General features: G+C 42.0%; 1 protein-coding gene and 1 long non-coding RNA gene across 6 annotated transcripts in view; both read left to right on the top strand.

The window, feature by feature from the left end:
- The window catches only part of LOC122870004 (CD276 antigen-like), a 100,765-nt gene that overhangs the window by 79,646 nt on the left and 2,668 nt on the right, over positions 1-18,451 (top strand). For 3 of the 4 annotated variants that reach the window (XM_044183573.1, XM_044183564.1, XM_044183591.1), the window contains 6 exons: positions 3,573-3,902; positions 7,357-7,683; positions 7,981-8,016; positions 8,812-9,087; positions 10,420-10,548; positions 10,742-14,329. In XM_044183573.1, coding sequence (XP_044039508.1) covers positions 3,573-3,902; positions 7,357-7,683; positions 7,981-8,016; positions 8,812-9,087; positions 10,420-10,548; positions 10,742-10,812 — 1,169 coding nt within the window. In that variant the 3' untranslated portion in view covers positions 10,813-14,329. Of the gene's footprint in view, positions 1-3,572; positions 3,903-7,356; positions 7,684-7,980; positions 8,017-8,811; positions 9,088-10,419; positions 10,549-10,741; positions 14,330-17,719; positions 18,050-18,360; positions 18,397-18,451 lie in introns of those variants that run through there. The other variant, XM_044183582.1, reaches the window with a different exon arrangement.
- LOC122870281 lies at positions 123-801 on the top strand. Of its 2 annotated transcripts, none has more exons than XR_006376517.1 (2): positions 123-312; positions 397-801. It is a non-coding gene; the product is annotated as an uncharacterized LOC122870281 (long non-coding RNA). The 2 variants fall into 2 exon arrangements; XR_006376516.1 differs by having other exon boundaries at positions 392-801.

The following is an 18,451-nucleotide window of genomic DNA, read 5'->3' as shown; positions in this document are numbered from 1 at the left end:
ACTGCTGCCTGCTGTTGGGAAAATATCCACACAGTAAACAGGCTGCAGTATTTCAGCCAGAGAAACTTTTTCTCCCCTTAAACAGCTGCAGTCACATGTGACCTCAGTGGGAAGTGTTGCAGCTTCCGAACAAATCGAAAGTGTTTGGGACTTGCAGGACTCGCAGCCAGAAACCGTTTCATGCTCGTTAGTGACGCTGCTTTTGTGTTACAGTGATGTTTAATCTTCAGGTGACTTCGACAACTATGGAGCTTCTTCCTCTCGTGTGTCTCTGTCTCCTGACTCGGTCTGGAACAACGTTTGCTGAAGAAGGTAAGAAAACTCAACTCAGACTGATAATCAATATCCTAATAATCAGCACAGATCGATATTAAAACACCCCCCTCCGCAGCACAGGTGGAGTCATTTCATGCCCGCCTCCTCCTGGTTCACTACAGTCTCTAACAGACCTGCTGCGCAGTATTGTGATGTTGACCATGTAGCGGTCTTTGGCAGCGGATGTTCGGGGCGTCGCCTCCGTCCTGCTGAGCGAAACGCGCCGCTGATTCCGAGCGAAGCTTCTTCGCGTCAAACCCGATTCATTGTTGCGACACATCTCTGATATTTCTGATCAGATCTGAACTCTTGTCCGCCACCTGAGGGCTGCTGAGAGGTCTGTTGGTTTTTACTGAGCAGGAAATAAGAAGAAGAATCAAATAAGAAGCAGGGGAAGTTGTTCCTCCCCTCTTCCCCTTTAGACCCCGCCTCATTTTAAATCCAGATCCAAAGCCGTGACGATGTTCAGAAACAGAAATAAATGAACAAAACAGGATTGACAAAGCACCGTATGAACAGAAACGTTTCAGATTCTGATCAGAGAAGAATGAAATAAGAAGGAAAAGTGGTCTGCGCTGCTGTTCACAGAGATCCAGCAGGTTTTATATGTGTGGACTTGTTCCCCGTCCACCTCTCTCCCTCTCCCTCAGCATGCATTTTTATCCCATTACTGCATGTTACTAACTCGACATCTTCTCTCTCCTGTAGCAGTTTCTCGTTTCTCTCCTCTCTCCTTCTGTTGCTTTCAGCAGGTATTTCTGCCTCCCGAGCTGCAGAGTCTGGATCTGTGGTTGTGGGCCACCTGCTGCCCCCGTGTTCCTGCTCTACACCCACTACTACAGTTGTTGTTATTGACTCTGTTACTATTACTCTCATCATTATTCCTATAGCCGTCATTCCTATTATTATTAATTTATTAATATTAACACTACAATTACATTACTACTAATTAAAAAATTCTAGGTGGTATTTGCATGTCCCCCTCTCTCTCTCTCTCTCTCTCTCTCTCTCTCTCTCTCTCTCTCTCTCTCTCTCTCTCTCTCTCTCAGATGGCCGCCCACCCTGAATCTGGTTCTGCTCGAGGTTTCGGCTCTTAAAGGAAGTTTTTCCTTACCACTGTCGCCAAGTTCTTGCTCATGGTGGGAATTGTTGGATCTCTGTAAATAATATTATAAAGAGTACGGTCCAGACCTGCTCTGTAGGAAAAGTGCAATGAGATAACTTCTGTTATGAACTGGTGCTATATAAATAAAGTTGAACTGAATTGAATTAAAATGTGCATGTGGCACCTGTTATAATAATAATAGTAAAGCTTTATTTATAGAGCAATTATCAAAACAAAGTACAAAGTGCTTCACAACAAGAGAAATCAAATACCAACAGTGAATGACGAAATATAAAGAAATAAAATACATAAAAGCAATAAAATAAACAGCCAGTTCACGTAAGATCAGGATATGCTTTCTGATAAAAATGCATTTTGATAAGAGACTTAAATGAAGACACTGACTCAGACAACCTAATTTCTTCGGGCAAGTTGTTCCAGAGCCTCAGGGCCCTGATGGCAAAAGCTCTGTCCCCCTTAGTTTCCATCCTGGACTCAGGAACAGACAGGAGACCCCTGCCCGAAGATCTCAGACTACGTGAAGGTTCATAAGAGATTACAAGGTCTAAAATATAATCTGGAGCCAGGCCATGAAGAGCCTTAAAAGTAATCAACAAGATCTTAAAATCAATCCTGAAACAAACAGGGAGCCGATGTAAAGAGGCTGAAACAGGCGTGATGTGGTCGAACCTCTCGGCCCTGGTTTACAGCCGAGCAGCTGAGTTTTGTACAGTCTGCAGTCGTTTCAAAGTTTTTAGATTAAGACGAGTGAGCAGGCTGTTACAATAATCAAGGTGTGAGGAGATAAAAGCATGTACAACAGTTTCTGCATCAGTAAGATTTATTCTGTTCACGTCAGTGATACATTCATTCATTTGAGTTCATTTCTAAAGCCCTGGACTTTAACAGCTCCTGTGTTTCAGCAGGTTTTCTGCTCATGTTCAAAACTTTCTGCACAATCAAAGTCTTTCCCACATATCTGTGTTCTCTGAGATTTCGACAATAAAGTCGTGATTTCACGAGAATGAAGTCATAATGTGTTTAAACTCGACCTGCCCTGTACTCTGCTGTGCAGTAGCCGACATTGTTGCCTGCTGCTGTGGTAGTATCCCCTTCAGACCGTGTGGCAGGCACAGAGCCCCGTGTGGGACTGCACTGGATGAGACACAGTTTAGGGAAGCGGCTCTGCGCTGCTCTTCATCGGAGGTGGGAAACCGAAACTAGCTGCAAACACTTGTGATCAGGCAGAAATCTCACCACCAATCCACAGAAACGTTTCCTTCAGCAGCTCCGATAAAGTGCAGCTCCCAGCCGCTTCAGTGGGAAGCTTCCTGGAGTAGTGAGACAGTCCCAAACAGAGCAAAGGTGTCTCTAAGCGAGGGGGACGCAGAGACAGACACAGAGCTGCCGCTCAGAGGAGAGACGCCGCACTGCAGTCCAAACTTTTACAGGTGGAAATACCTGCAGACTGCCAGGAAACACTGCAGCATTTTAATCAGAGTTATTGCGAGGGATTCAGTAGTGGCTGGATGTTGGCAGGGACGTGTCCCTACCTTCCCTACCTAATTCTGAGCTCCTGTCTGCAGTTTACATGATGAAATCTGTGCTCCCGCTGTCTGAGTGGAGTTCAGAGGTTTGGTGTTGTTGTCTTTTTACTTACTAGACTTACAAATTATTAGGAAGTGAATTCAGTTTCACTTCAGTTCTGCGTTTTCCTCGTCGCTCTCTCGTGTTTCCTCTCTGTCTTCCTCTTCCTGCTTATTAGTGTTGAGTGGACAGACAGAGACAGTCTGATTAACTGAGTCAGAGCTGATGTTCGTCATCACCTGGAAAAGAGAGAGAGTTCAATGTTATTCATTATAAATGAGTGAGGCTGCTCTCAAGTTGGTGCCAAAAGACTTTTGTGTGAAAAATAAAGATTAGAAAAAAGAAATCTAAAAGATAAAAACTCCAGATCTTAAACTATAAATATATGTAAGAAAGTAAAATGTAAACGAGTGCAGATATGCAGTCTGGAGGACAATGTGCTACAAGGCCAAAAACAAGAAAAGTTTCTTCTCATGAGTTGACAACAACAAACTTCCATATGTCTGTCTGAACTTAATGACTCTGCATGTAAACGCACTGATTAATACATGTTTTTATCTTCCAGGGTCAAAGGTCATCAACGTGGAAGAAGGGAGTGATGTTACTTTACCCTGTTCGCTCAGCAGCATGGAGGACATTGAGTATAATTTCTTTATCTGGAGGAAAGATGGTCAGAAGGAGGTGTTCATGTATGAAGGAGGCTTTTATTACAATAACGGCCGAGAAGGTCAAGATGAGCAGTTCAAAGGTCGAGTCTCACATTTTCCAGATGAACTGAAGCTCGGGAACACCTCCATAATCATCAGAAACACGAAGTTGAACGACAGCGGAAACTACATCTGTGCTTTTCCTCTTCTTCAGCCAAGACAAATATTCCACATTCAGCTTGTTGTTGGTGAGTGCTTTCATTAAACAGGTAAAGATGGCCGCTCACTTACTGATGCGACTGCTTTAAGAGTCCCAGATGGACTTTTGTCAAGTGGTCAGAATCCACATCTGGCAGGGCCTCGTCCCCACAGCGCTGCAGCCACATCTGGAGTGATCACCTCTCTGTCAGACAGGCTTCATATACCCCACACACACACACACACACACACACACACACACACACTTCGTCAGGTACGCCCACTCCACGCAGCGATTGTCCAGGTGTGTGGAGGTAAGAAAGTCGACAGGATTTGAACTTCTCTCTCAAACCTCCTGAGTTCAGCACCATGATGCCTTCAAGGAGATACTGTATGAAAATGTTTCCTGTTATCCCCATTTCAATGATTGTCGCGTCTCGTCCCTCTCTATGACATCAGGCCTATCACTCCACCTGTGGCACGTTGTACCAACTAGTTAGTTTCAAGCATACGCCGACCTTAACCCATCCAGGTCTGACCCAAACCAGTCGTGTCTGTGAATGTGTGGGCAGCTTCAGCTAGGATGTTGTGAAATCTGAGACGGTGGCTTCTTCTTTTTCCTCAAATCTGTTTTTCTGTTCAATAAACAGAGAAACAAATTTCATCTTATCTTAAAAGAAAAATCAAAGAATCAAACATCTCAGGTGAGTCATGATTTTGATGATGTCACTGATTTCTACATCATCATGTTTGTGATGTCACTCATCACTGATAAGTGGAGACGTTCATACACCAACACATTTTTGGTTTCTACAAATTCTAATTATATAAAAAGTTAATAAGTGAAAAGGTTTATAAGAATTTCCTTTTATAATTTAATAATAACGACGTGTAATAGTGTTTCATGTCCATTGGTCACTTCTGAGCGATACCCAATACTTTATTTAAGCTACCTGTGCCACAATCGATCCAGTATATCGGTCAGTGTATCTTTAATGATACGCTGACATTGATAAAGTCGCTGTTCTGCGCAGGTTTGGCTGTCCAGCCCAATGGGAAACCACATTACGAGCCAAATGCACTCAGCTGCCAGTTTATTTGGTACATGTATCTGAAGCTAATGCAGTCTAATTTAACTGAACAACGTGATTCTGGATTTGAAGTTAGTTCTGCTTGTAATGAAGCAGTCCTGCAGTAAATCCTTCAGGTTATAATGTTCAGTTTCTGTTTGAACTGTTTTAGAGACATGTTGATTCCACTGAATGATCGTTTTGGAGGATGTAGTTTGAGGTGCTGCTCAACTATTTTGTGTTTTACACGTGTTATTTATGGAAAAAGAGGTTTGTATGTTTTTGACAACCCTGCGTTTCATGTTTCATACCTGTTTTTTGTATTAGTTTAGTGCAAAACTAATTATTGTAGGAATCTCAGGAATAAGTTTGGACACACCTCATGTTTTGCATAATTTCTTTTGGAATAGTTCACCACTTGTCTCATTAGGATTTGATTTGGTCCATTTAAAGTTCCAGAGTGTCACATTTAGGAGGGGCTGTTGGCAGAAATGGAATATAATATTCATAAGTATGTTTTCATTAGTGTATAATCACCTGAAAATAAGAATTTTAGTTTTTACGTTACCTTAGAATAAGCCGTTTATATCTACAAAGGGAGCGGGTCCCCTTCCACGGAGCCATGTTTCTACAGTAGCCCAGAACGGACAAACCAAACACTAGATTGGGTGTTTCGCGTTTTTCGCGAGTTTCGCGGCCACCATAGTTTCTCCTACACGCTTGGAAGGGGAGGGTGAGGCGAGCGGTATTCAAATGGTTGCAAACTGCAATTTCACCGCTAGATGCCACTAAATCCTCCACACTTTAAAGTATTTGAGCCAAATTTTATTTTTATGTAGTTAAAATGCTTTTTATGGATTTTAGAGTGATGGATAAATCAAATTGTAAAACATAATAATAATAATAATTTGAAGGATCCCCAATTTCAAATGTCGATACTTGATTGGTCTCAGTCTCGGTCGGGCTCTCATGGGGTGTGAATACTGTTGAAGACCTTATGTTTTACATTTCCCGACATAGTTTTTGTATCCCTTTACTGCAGAAACGTTTGTATAGATCTCTGATTTTGTCCCCAAAAGCATCCTTTAGCACGATGTTCAGATGAATTTTTTTAACATCTATCTTAATACAATACTCTGTTGGACTAAGTCAGACTGCAGAAGCCCCATATTAGCTCAAGATGAACTTCAGAATGCATTTGTGGATGGAACGAGGGCTGTGGATTTCCCCCATCTCTTACAGTGTAGTCGCACTATGAACGTATATCTTCATGACAAGTATGGAATTATTACAGCGACCAATAAGTCTTTCAACGTATATCTGACATGTGAATAGATGGATAGACTTGAAAAAATCCCAAACTTTAACTCTTGAACATGTTGCAGACATTTCTTAAAAACATAAACAGCATTCACAGAGAAACAGTGAATTATTCAGGAATGTTCCTCAGTACTTAAAGTTATCTACAGTTTCCGTCGGCTGACCACTGATCACGACAGGCTGAAAAGCAAAGTCCTGTTTTGTTTTTTTACTGGAGTTGAGCTCCAGCGCACTCTGCTGACACCAAGTCTGGAGAGCAGGTCATGCTTCAGATTTGCCAGCTCTCCAGTCATGTCCTGCTTATACCAGGCCATTTAATCTGCATATTTGTATAAACCATAGTTTTTGTATCATAATTAATTTTGATGTGTACAGAAAATAATTAATAATTAAAGTATTTGAGCCAAATTTAATTTTTATGTAGTTAAAATGCTTTTTTATGGATTTTAGAGTGCTGGATGAATCAAATTGTAAAACATAAAAATAATAATTTGAAGCATCCTCATTAAATTTTTTTATTTATTTATTTTTTTTCCAATTTCAAATGTACTTTATTGGTCTCAGTCTCGGTCGGGCTCTCATGGGGTGTGAATACTGTTAAAGACCTTATGTTTTACATTTTACGACATTTTACATTTTTTTTGTATCCCTTTACTGCAGAAACGTTTATATAGATCTCTTATTTTGTCCCCAAAAGCATCCTTTAGTGCGATGTTCAGATACATTTTTTTAACGTCTATCTTAATACAATACTCTGTTGGACTAAGTCAGACTGCAGAAGCCCCATATTAGCTCAAGATGAACTTCAGAATGCATTAAAATAAGACAAAAGATAAATTGCTGCCCTGAGGAGCTCCTGCGCTAATTATGAGCCTCTTAGACACACTTCCTCTCGTGTAGACCCTCTGTAGACCAGTTAACTTCAAGATCATATAGACGATACATCACTGCTGCACACAGATGGAGATCATTCTTCTGCGTGCAAAACTACACTACTACTGGTTATATTAAAAGTTCTTCTAATGAGTTGACAACAACAAACTTCCATATGTCTGTCTGAACTTAATGACTCTGCATGTAAACGCACTGATTAATACATGTTTTTATCTTCCAGGACCAAAGGTCATCAGAGTGGAAGAAGACAGTGATGTTACTTTACCCTGTTCGCTCAGCACCAAGGAGGACATTGAGCTAAAACTCTTTGAGTGGACGAAAGATGGTCAGAAGGTGTTCCTGTATGATGAAGGGGATCATTACAATAACGGCCGAGACGGTCAAGATGAGCAGTTCAAAGGTCGAGTCTCACATTTCCCAGATAAACTGAAGCACGGCGAGGCCTCCATAATCATCAGAAACACGAGTGTGACCGACAGCGGAGACTACACCTGTGCTTTTCCTCGTCTTCAGCCAAGACAAATATTCCACATTTGGCTTGTTGTTGGTGAGTGCTTTCATTAAACAGGTAAAGATGGCCGCTCACTTACTGATGCGACTGCTTTAAGAGTCCCAGATGGACTTTTGTCAACATCTGGCAGGGCCTCGTCCCCACAGCGCTGCAGCCACATCTGGAGTGATCACCTCTCTGTCAGACAGGCTTCATGTTTGCGACACATTGCAGATTATTTCACTCTGCACAATGAAATTTCAGCCCACTCAGATTTTTTCCACAGTATTACCCGTCTGCCAAGTTGATGATATTTCACAAGCACTCTAACGTGTGTTTTGTTTTCCCTTTTAGGTGATTTAAAGGACAGATCAGGTGAAAACATCCCAGGTGAGTCCTGATTTTGCTGACGTCACTCTCTACCTGTCACATGTGCTGTGAGTTTGGCTCCACAGGCCTGATATCATTCAGAAACAGTTTAAATCTGTATTCCTCACTGCGGCTCAGATGGAGATCATTCTTCTGTGTTCAAGGCGTCATAAGGCTGAAACTGCACATCACTTCTTAAAAGTGGAGACATTTAGCAGCATTTATTAGGTCTGTAGGTGTGTGATTAACGTTTACACTGTACTTCTATATGAGGATGTACATGACTGTGAAAATAAACTTTAAGTACTATGTATTGCGATGTGATTCACGATTAGTGGGAATGATCATTTTTGTATCAGTATTTTCTTTTTCACTGAAAAAACTATTAAAATCATGATGATGTGACATTTGTTGGGGTCTGCACCAAACAAACATGTTTTCTTACATCTGGAGAACAAGATTTGTAGGCCAGGGCATCTCTGCAGCACTACAGTACTTCATTATAATGATGTTTGTCTAACATGTTGTTATTAAAAATTGCAGCTTCTGTGATTTGGATATTGCACTTGGCCATATTGCGATTTCGATCATATTGCGATTAATTGTGCAGCGCTAGTTTGAAATATGTCCATCAAACCAGGCTGCGAGGTGTAATTTAGGCTCATGTTGTGCTTTTCTGTTTCTCTCTGTTCCTCTGTGTTTCCTCAGTTAAATATGCTCATTTACAAACAGAACAGGTGAACAAATAAATGACAGTATTACATGTCCAATCCTGTAATTGTTGTTTATAAGTTATTGTTCATACTGTGTTCACAGGTGCAGTTCCAAAACCATACGTCTCAATACTTTATGAAACAAAGGACGGGACGCTGCTGTGTGAGGTTCAAGAGGCTTCTCCAAAACCTAAAGTAGAGTGGCAGGACAGTGCTGGAAACATCCTTCCTGCTGAAGAACCACAGGTCTCAGAAAGAGGAGGCCGCTACGACATCATCCTCAAAACTACTGTGACCAAGACCGACCTCTATCGCTGTGTAGCCACACAGGAGGACATCAACCATCAGATTTATACTGAGACCTACATGTATATCCCTGGTGAGATTCTTCCTGGTCATATTTTTATATTCAAATAATTTTAATTGTTGATGTGATTTAATTAATTTAAATTAATATTCAGGCTGAACGCAAACTTAGCTAAAAGGAAGAATTGTATAGGACTATATTATTTACAAATGTATGTGGAGAGATCTGAAACTGTCTCAGTCTATATGTGTGTTCTCAAATCTGTGAATGTTTACAAGAATCTCTAAATATTCTTTACAGCCTTTTATTAATGAGCTAAAAGTGTATTTAGCTTAAAGAGTTGGAGCTTCAAGAGACTCGTGCTGCAGAAATCCAGACTGTATCGCTCCGCTCCCATTGTGCCCCAATAACTGTAGAGCCGACCCACCACCAAGAAGCACGTCAGGATTTGAATCTTCACAGCGCTGGGCAGTAGTCAGTGGTGGAAGAAGCACTCAGATTCTGTACTTCAGTAAAAGCAGCAAAACCACAACGTAAAAATACTGTTACAAGTCAAAGTCCTGCATTCAGAAGTCCACTTGAGTAAAAGTATAGAAGTATCAGTTAAATGTACTAAAAGTAGTAAAATTATTATATTCTATAATTAATCACATGTTTTGTAACTAGTAACTATATCTGTCTGATAAATGCAGTGCAGTGAAAAGTTCAATATTTCCCTCTGAAATGTAGTGAAGTAGAAGTATAAAGTAACAGAACATGGAAATACTCAGTAAAGTACCTCAGTTGTTCTTTCACTGCTCAGTGAAACATAAACCTAGCTGAGCTGCACGTTTAGCTGGACGGGTAATATTTTCTTTTAACAAAGCTCATCAATACTCGCTGTAACAGCAGCTGTGATAAAATACAGACGTGCCGACGAGTCGTAATCCAGAGTCCATCGTGGCCTCGGCTCCGGGTGCAGAGACCCTCGGCTGTAGACAGATCGCCTCACACGTTGGCAGATCTCAGGCACAGCAGGAGTTTAGCAGCAGTCACATGTAAACAGCCTGAAGTAGAGGTGGCAGGACAGGGATTCAAACCTTCTTCCTACTGATGAGCAGCACGTCTCAGAAAGAGGACGACGCTACAACATCCCCCTCCTCACTACTGAGACCAGAACCAGAACCGGCCTCTTAGCTGTGTAGCCGAGCAGGAGGCGACTGGCCATAAGATCGATGCTAACGTCACTGTTCCTGCTGAGGTTCATCCCAGTGGTGTCTGAATCTGCTAATAGTTTTACATTTTAGATTTCAGGAGCATGCACACCTTCAGTTGTTCTTCGTGTCGGCTGTGATGTCCAATCTGCTGTTTATGATATGCAGCTACATTCTGAGTGTTACGTTAACGCTTTGTGATCTGTTTCAGGGTCCTCCACTGGACTGGTTGTTGCTGTGTCAGCTGTTGCTGCAGTTCTCTGCACTCTTTTAGTTGTTGGTGGTGGTGTTCTATATTTTCTTTACAAAAAGGGTTACTTCAGACTCAATATTAAGAAAGGTGAGTTTAAATAAAGTATTGTATCGACATATTCATGATGAGCAGACAACACCACAAATTCTTTACATGTGTCATGTTTAGAGTCTCGACAGTAGTTTTATCTTCTCAGGCATTAAGCATTCTGTTGGTATTTACACCCAGGGTAGGATCAAGGCAGGTTTCCTTTAGTGTAACTTTGTTTTCCTTCCTGCAGGTTCACCACAGGAGCCAAGCGTCCCCCTAAACAGAGGTTCACAGACTTCAAGACCCCAGCCATCAGAGTAGCCACCTGATCCAGAAACTGAACTAGCTTTACATGTGCTGTGAAGTTTGCTGCTGAAGTGTGTGTGTGTGTGTGTGTTGTATTTCTGATTTGTGAGAGCCAGTCTGAGGTTTGGACCAGACTGTATGATAGTGAGTACATTTTGGCTGGTCCTCACTTATTTCAGGCAGTTCGAGGGTTAAAACCTTAAAGGGACAGTTCACCCAAAATCATAAATACATATTTTTCCTCTTCCCTGTAGAGCTGTTTATCCATCTAGATTGTTTGGTGTGAGTTGTCGAGACACAACAAATCTGTGGATTATCTCGAGTAACCGGGTCATGATTTGTAGAAAGAGGCGTTGCTGTTGAATTTTTCAAATGTAGTTTTTTGGCACTTTGAGCTCCACACGCCGAGTGCCATATTGTCCCATTATATTCAAAAAATGCAGACATCTCGATGCCGATATCTCCAAAACTCTGCAACTCGCACCAAAACAATCTAGATGGATAAACAGCTCTACAGGTGAGAGGGAAAATATGTCTTTTTGATTTTGGGGTGAACTGTCCCTTTACGGTTAAAACTAGTTTTCGGTTAAGGTTAGGATTAGGGTTGTGGTGAGGCAGATAGTTGTGATGGAGCCAGATGAAAAGTGAGGTCGTTGAGGTGTCGAATGTGCATGTAGCATTACTACGTCCCATTACCACAAACACAACCTTACCCTGACCTTAACCAAGCGTTTTATATACTGTCCTCGTAATGGGTTCCAGGTCATGGACAGTAAGATAACAGCATGCACAATATGTAGTCATTACCTTTATCTCACAGCACTCAGTATTTGGTCAAACAAAATACTTACAAATAGTGTCCAAGGCAAGTGTCGGACACAAACTTCTGTCAGAGGAAACAGGCGTCAGTTCGCTCTAACCGACATGCTTGTTGGACGGTTGAACAACATCTGGAATGATTTAATGGCACCGACTGGAGAATTAGAGCCTCCAGCTGTTTATCTCCAGGTGTCCAACTCCTGATATCCACAAAACAGTAGTGGATGGAAACACACATTACTTTGCATTTTCTTTTGCTGATTTTCTGGAAATTCTGTTCAAATTTGCGCCACATTTGGATGAAAACTTGACTTACAGCAGACTTTTCACTCCGTCTGCGAGTGTGACCGCTCTGAGCAACAAAACAACACTTTTGTCTTCAGACGTGGTCGAACGACTCGTCGTACGAACTCGTTCGTTTACGAGCTTTTTTAAATTGCACCCAAACAGAGCAACAAACCAAGTACGTTAACCGTCATTTGTTTGATCTTTCCCACACTTTTAACCTTATCTGCACACTAACCATACTGTAGTTTCCCTGGACAGATATTGTTAGTCATTCAGAAAAAAGCAACATTTTTATTGATCATTCCAACAACATTATTTAACGTTCAAAACGTCGTCATTGAACATAATCTGGGGTTTCGCAGGATCGTCCGATATACGTGTAAATGTTCTGTCAGGTGGTGAGGTTGGTGATGTCACAGGAGTTGTTCAGGTAGCTTCTTTTTAGCAGACAGAGTTAACAAGGTGACAACAGAAGAGAGCAAGGGGCATTTAATGCCGACAGAACTGATTATTAATCAATTATTCCGTTAAGTGAGAATGAAATGAATCCTGATTTGTGGTGTGACTGAGTTCCACGTGTGCAGCTTTAAGAGAAAAAAGTATTGACGTAATTAATGACGACTTCTTGCCTCTGTTCTGTTGCTTTTATTCTAATATTCTGATTATCTGATGCGTCTAATTTCACTCTTGCGCTGTCGTCAACGTAGATACATTTAGTTCCAGACAGCACAAAGTCAAGTCATAATAAAACTGCCCCCTGGACTGTTGCTGAGGACATTATACTGCAGCACCGGGATGAATAAGATGGAGCTGCGTAGAAACACAATGAAACTGAAGAAAAGGTGCTAAATAACGAGACGGCAACGCAGGATAATAGAACAAGGAATGAAAAGAAATAATAAAAGTGACACAGCAGAATGAAAAGGGACCAAGTTAAAAAGGGACCTGATTAAACTAAACTTCCTGTAAAAGCGAGTTTGATATAAGTGTTCAAAGCTAAGGGGCTCGGACCAAAGAAGCCCATCAGGTGACCTGAAACGACCAGGAGACCCCTGACTGAGGATTTCAGGCTGCTGCAGCGCAGACAAGGTTCAAATGTCTGGAATGTATTTAGCAGCTTCACTATGAGGTGACTAAAACTTTATTAACAAAACTGAAACTGTAAAACTGACAGGCAGCTAGTGAAGAATGGGAGGTGCTGTTTGTGTTCCTGTAATTAGTTAAAATCCGAGCAGCAGCATGTTTGATGAGCTGGAGGCAGGCGGGTGCCGTCTGTCTGAGGCCTGAATAAAGAGAGCTGTAACAGTCCAGACAAAATGAGGTCAAATCATTTCCGACTTCTTCAGGATCTGAGGCTGTTAAAAACCACTAAACTGGATTTGTGACCCTCAGCTGAAGGAAACAAGCTTGCACCGCCACATTAACTTTTTAATTTAAAACACCTGCTAGCTGGTCGTCAGTTAATCGCAGGGTCGGGGGTTCGATCCCCGGCTCCTCCCGTCCACATGTCCAAGTGTCCATGAGCAACACACTGAAGCCCAAACTGCTCCCGATGGTCAGACCAGCACCTTGCATGGTAGCTCGCTGCCATCGGTGTGTGAGTGAGTGTGAATGGATGAATGAGGAGCGAAGGTGCTGTATAAATGCTGTCCATTTACCAAATATGGTCACACTGCTTGTAGTTCTTAAAGGTCCTAACGGAGCGAGACGTGGGCATTAACACAAACTCAAGACTGCACTGAACTCAAGCTGTGACGCTGGAAAAGAATGGGAATATATCTTGCAGCTGAAGTGAAATATAATGTGACTTCATTTTGTATTTTCATATTTATGTTACTTTTTATGTTATTTTATTGGCCTGTATCGCTTCTTTTTATTTCTTAAGGTGCTAATGAGTCTGTCAGGTGCAGTTACACACTGAACTACACACTCAGTGTCCAGTTTATTAGGTACAGCTAGCTAAAACTAAAGCAGCCTAATTCAACAGTCCTGCAATAAATCTTTCCTGAAGGTTAAAATGTTCAGTTTGTGTTGAAACTGTTAAATTCGACTTTATGGTCATTTTGGAGGCTGCAGTTTGTGCTGCTGATGAACTGTGTCGCCTTATACTGACAGGCGTTTCTCTTCTTTTGTCCACCCCATGTCTATCCATGAGTTTAGGCTAAATAACAGAAACACCTCTCTGAAACAGTTTGAACACAAGCTGAACATGTTGACCTTCATGAAGGAGGATTTATTGCAGGACTGTTGTATTAGACTGCATTAGTTTCAGCTCGGTGTTCCTAATAAACTGGACACTGAGTGTTTACTGTTGTTGATATCTGAGCTGTGCTCTCTGAAAGTTCATGTATGTTTATGTTGCTAACTGATGATGCACTTCATCATTTCTGTCCAAACGTCTGAATAAAACATGAAAAATGTCAAACTGGATGTTTTGATGTTTCTGTCTGTTTCTGTCTGTCTGATAAAAGAAACTAAAGTGATTTTACTGTATCGGCCCGATTCTAAGATGATCCATATTTTGCAACAGTTTTTCACTAAAGAGTTTTTGAGGATAAGAAACACTTTGAATGAAACAACAGATATATCATATTTAAATCAAGATATACAAACAGATTTTCCACCAACAAGCTTCATGAACACAGTTCCAGCTGTGTATTGATCACACCAACAGATTCTTTCCCTCTTATTTGATCTCTGCCGCTCAGGAAAACATGAGGAGACTTTTCAGACTGATGACATGATGACTGTAAATAAGAAGTGCAGTAGCCCACTTGCCTGCTGTTATCCACACAGTAAACAGGCTGCAGTATTTCATTTTTCTCCCCTTAAGTGCTGCAGTCACATGTGACCTCAGTGGGGAGCTTCCTGGGAAATCGAAAGTGTTTGGGACTTGCAGGACTCGCAGCCAGAAACCGTTTCATGCTCGTTAGTGACGCTGCTTTTGTGTTACAGTGATGTTTAATCTTCAGGTGACTTCGACAACTATGGAGCTTCTTCCTCTCGTGTGTCTCTGTCTCCTGACTCGGTCTGGTTTGCTGAAGAACAACTCAGACTGATAATCAATATCCTAATAATCAGCACAGATCGATATTAAACACCCCCTCCACAGCACAGGTGGAGTCATTTCATGCCCGCCTCCTCCTGGTTCACTACAGTCTCTAACAGACCTGCTGCGCAGTATTGTGATGTTGACCATGTAGCGGTCTTTGGCAGCGGATGTTCGCGGCGTCGCCTCCGTCCTGCTGAGAGAAACGCGTGATTCCGAGCGAAGCTTCTTCGCGTCAAACCCGATTCATTGTTGCGACACATCTCTGATATTTCTGATCAGATATTCTTGTCCGCCACCTGATGCTGAGAGGTCTGTTGGTTTTTACTGAGCAGGAAATAAGAAGAAGAATGAAATAAGAAGCAATTGTTCCGCCCCTCTTCCCTTTTAGACCCCGCCTCATTTTAAATCTAGATCCAAAGCCGTGACAATGTTCAGAAACAGAAATAAAAGAACAAATACAGGATTGACAAAGCACCGTATGAACAGAAACGTTTCAGATTCAGAGCTGTGTGATTTTCTCTTGTTGTATTTTAGCAGCTTGTCTGTGTGTTTGCTGGAAGACAAAGATGGATCTATAATTTGGGCCTCCTCCTCTGGTCTGCGCTGCTGTTCTGCAGCTGCTGCATCAGCAGAGCAGCTGCAGGCAAACATCTTCAGCGGATCTGAGCGTCCAACACTTCATTTCCTGCATTCTGGGAACTTTATATGTGTGGACAGAGAGGTGACTTCAAATCTAGAAACTATAGAACATCATCCCTGCTGAGTCAGCACAACTTTTCTCATTGAACATCATCCCTGCTGAGTCAGCACACCTGTAGGCATGATGTTTCCTCTCTCCCTCTCCACCTGTATGCATTTTTATCCCATTACTGCATGTTACTAACTCGACATCTTCTCTCTCCTGTAGTTTTGTGCTTTCTCGTTTCTCTCCTCTCTCCTTCTGTCGCTTTCAGCAGGTATTTCTGCCTCCCGAGCTGCAGAGTCTGGATCTGTGGTTGTGGGCCACCTGCTGCCCCCTGTGTTCCTGCTCAACAACTGCTACTACAGTTGTTGTTATTGGCTCTGTTACTAATACTGACATTATTTTTCCTATAGCTGTCATTCCTATTATTACTAATTTATTAATATTAACTCTACAATTACATTACTACTAATTTAAAAATTCTAGGTGGTATTTGCATGTCCCCCACCCCCCCAAAACCTCTCTCTCTCTCTCTCTCTCTCTCTCTCTCTCTCTCTCTCTCAGATGGCCGCCCACCCTGAATCTGGTTCTGCTCGAGGTTTCGGCTCTTAAAGGAAGTTTTTCCTTGCCACTGTCGCCAAGTTCTTGCTCACGGTGGGATTTGTTGGATCTCTGTAAATAATATTATAAAGAGTTCAGTCTAGACCTGCTCTGTAGGAAAAGTGCAATGAGATAACTTCTGTTATGAACCGCTATATAAATAAAGTTGAATTGAATTGAATTAAAATGTGCACGTGGCTCCTGTTCACGTCAGTGATACATTAATTCATTTGAGTTCATTTCTAAAGCCCTGGACTTTAACAGCTCCTGTGTTTCAGCAGGTTTTCTGCTCATGTTCAAAACTTTCTGCACAATCAAAGTCTTTCCCACATATCTGTGTTCTCTGAGATTTAGACAATAAAGTCGTGATTTCACGAGAATGAAGTCATAATGTGTTTAAACTCGACCTGCCCTGTACTCTGCTGTGCAGTAGCCGACATTGTTGCCTGCTGCTGTGGTAGTATCCCCTTCAGACCGTCTGGCAGGCACAGAGACACAGTTTAGGGAAGCGGCTCTGTGCTGCTCTTCATCGGAGGTGGGAAACCGAAACTAGCTGCAAACACTTGTGATCAGGCAGAAATCTCACCACAAATCCACACAAATGTTTCCTTCAGCAGCTCCGATAAAGTGCAGCTCCCAGCCGCTTCAGTGGGAAGCTTCCTGGAGTAGTGAGACAGTCCCAAACAGAGCAAAGGTGTCTCTAAGCGAGGGGGACGCAGAGACAGACACAGAGCTGCCGCTCAGAGGAGAGACGCCGCACTGCAGTCCAAACTTTTACAGGTGGAAATACCTGCAGACTGCCAGGAAACACTGCAGCATTTTAATCAGAGTCATTGCGAGGGATTCAGTAGTGGCTGGATGTTGGCAGGGACGTGTCCCTACCTTCCCTACCTAATTCTGAGCTCCTGTCTGCAGTTTACATGATGAAATCTGTGTTCCCGCTGTCTGAGTGGAGTTCAGAGGTTTGGTGTTGTTGTCTTTTACTTACTAGACTTACAAATCATTAGGAACTGAATTCAGTTTCACTTCAGTTCTGCGTTTTCCTCGTCGCTCTCTCTGTGTTTCCTCTCTCTGTCTTCCTCTTCCTGCTTATTAGTGTTGAGTGGACAGACAGAGACAGTCTGATTAACTGAGTCAGAGCTGATGTTCGTCATCACCTGGAAAAGAGAGAGAGTTAAATGTTATTCATTATTAATGAGTGAGGCTGCTCTCAAGTTGGTGCAAAAGACTTTTGTGTGAAAAATAAAGATTAGAAAAAGAAATCTAAAAGATAAAAACTCCAGATCTTAAACTATAAATATATGTAAGAAAGTAAAATGTAAACGAGTGCAGATATGCAGTCTGGAGGACAATGTGCTACAAGGCCAAAAACAAGAAAAGTTTCTTCTCATGAGTTGACAACAACAAACTTCCATATGTCTGTCTGAACTTAATGACTCTGCATGTAAACGCACTGATTAATACATGTTTTTATCTTCCAGGGTCAAAGGTCATCAACGTGGAAGAAGACAGTGATGTTACTTTACCCTGTTCGCTCAGCAGCAAGGAGAACATTGAGTATAAACTCTTTGACTGGAAGAAAGATGGTCAGAAGGAGGTGTTCCTGTATGATGAAGGCCTTCATTACAATAACGGCCGAGAAGGTCAAGATCAGCAGTTCAAAGGTCGAGTCTCACATTTTCCAGATAAACTGAAGCACGGCGACGCCTCCATAAAAATCAACAATACGAAGGTGACCGACAGCGGAGACTACACCTGTGCTTTTCCTCGTCTTCAGCCAAGTCAAATATTCCACATTCGGCTTGTTGTTGGTGAGTGCTTTCATTAAACAGGTAAAGATGGCCGCTCACTTACTGATGCGACTGCTTTAAGAGTCCCAGATGGACTTTTGTCAAGTGGTCAGAATCCACATCTGGCAGGGCCTCGTCCCCACAGCGCTGCAGCCACATCTGGAGTGATCACCTCTCTGTCAGACAGGCTTCATGTTTGCAACACATTGCAGATTATTTCACTCTGCACAATGAAATTTCAGCCCACTCAGATTTTTTCCACAGTATTACCTGTCTGCCAAGTTGATGATATTTCACAAGCACTCTAACATGTGTTTTGTTTTCCCTTTTAGGTGGTTTAAAGGACAGATCAGGTGAAAACATCCCAGGTGAGTCCTGATTTTGCTGACGTCACTCTCTACCTGTCACATGTGCTGTGAGTTT

This window comes from Siniperca chuatsi, linkage group LG2, assembly GCF_020085105.1.
Source record: "Siniperca chuatsi isolate FFG_IHB_CAS linkage group LG2, ASM2008510v1, whole genome shotgun sequence".
NCBI classification, from domain to species: domain Eukaryota; kingdom Metazoa; phylum Chordata; class Actinopteri; order Centrarchiformes; family Sinipercidae; genus Siniperca; species Siniperca chuatsi.
Note: the sequence above shows the minus strand (reverse complement) of the source record. Positions and strands in the feature narration are given on the sequence as shown.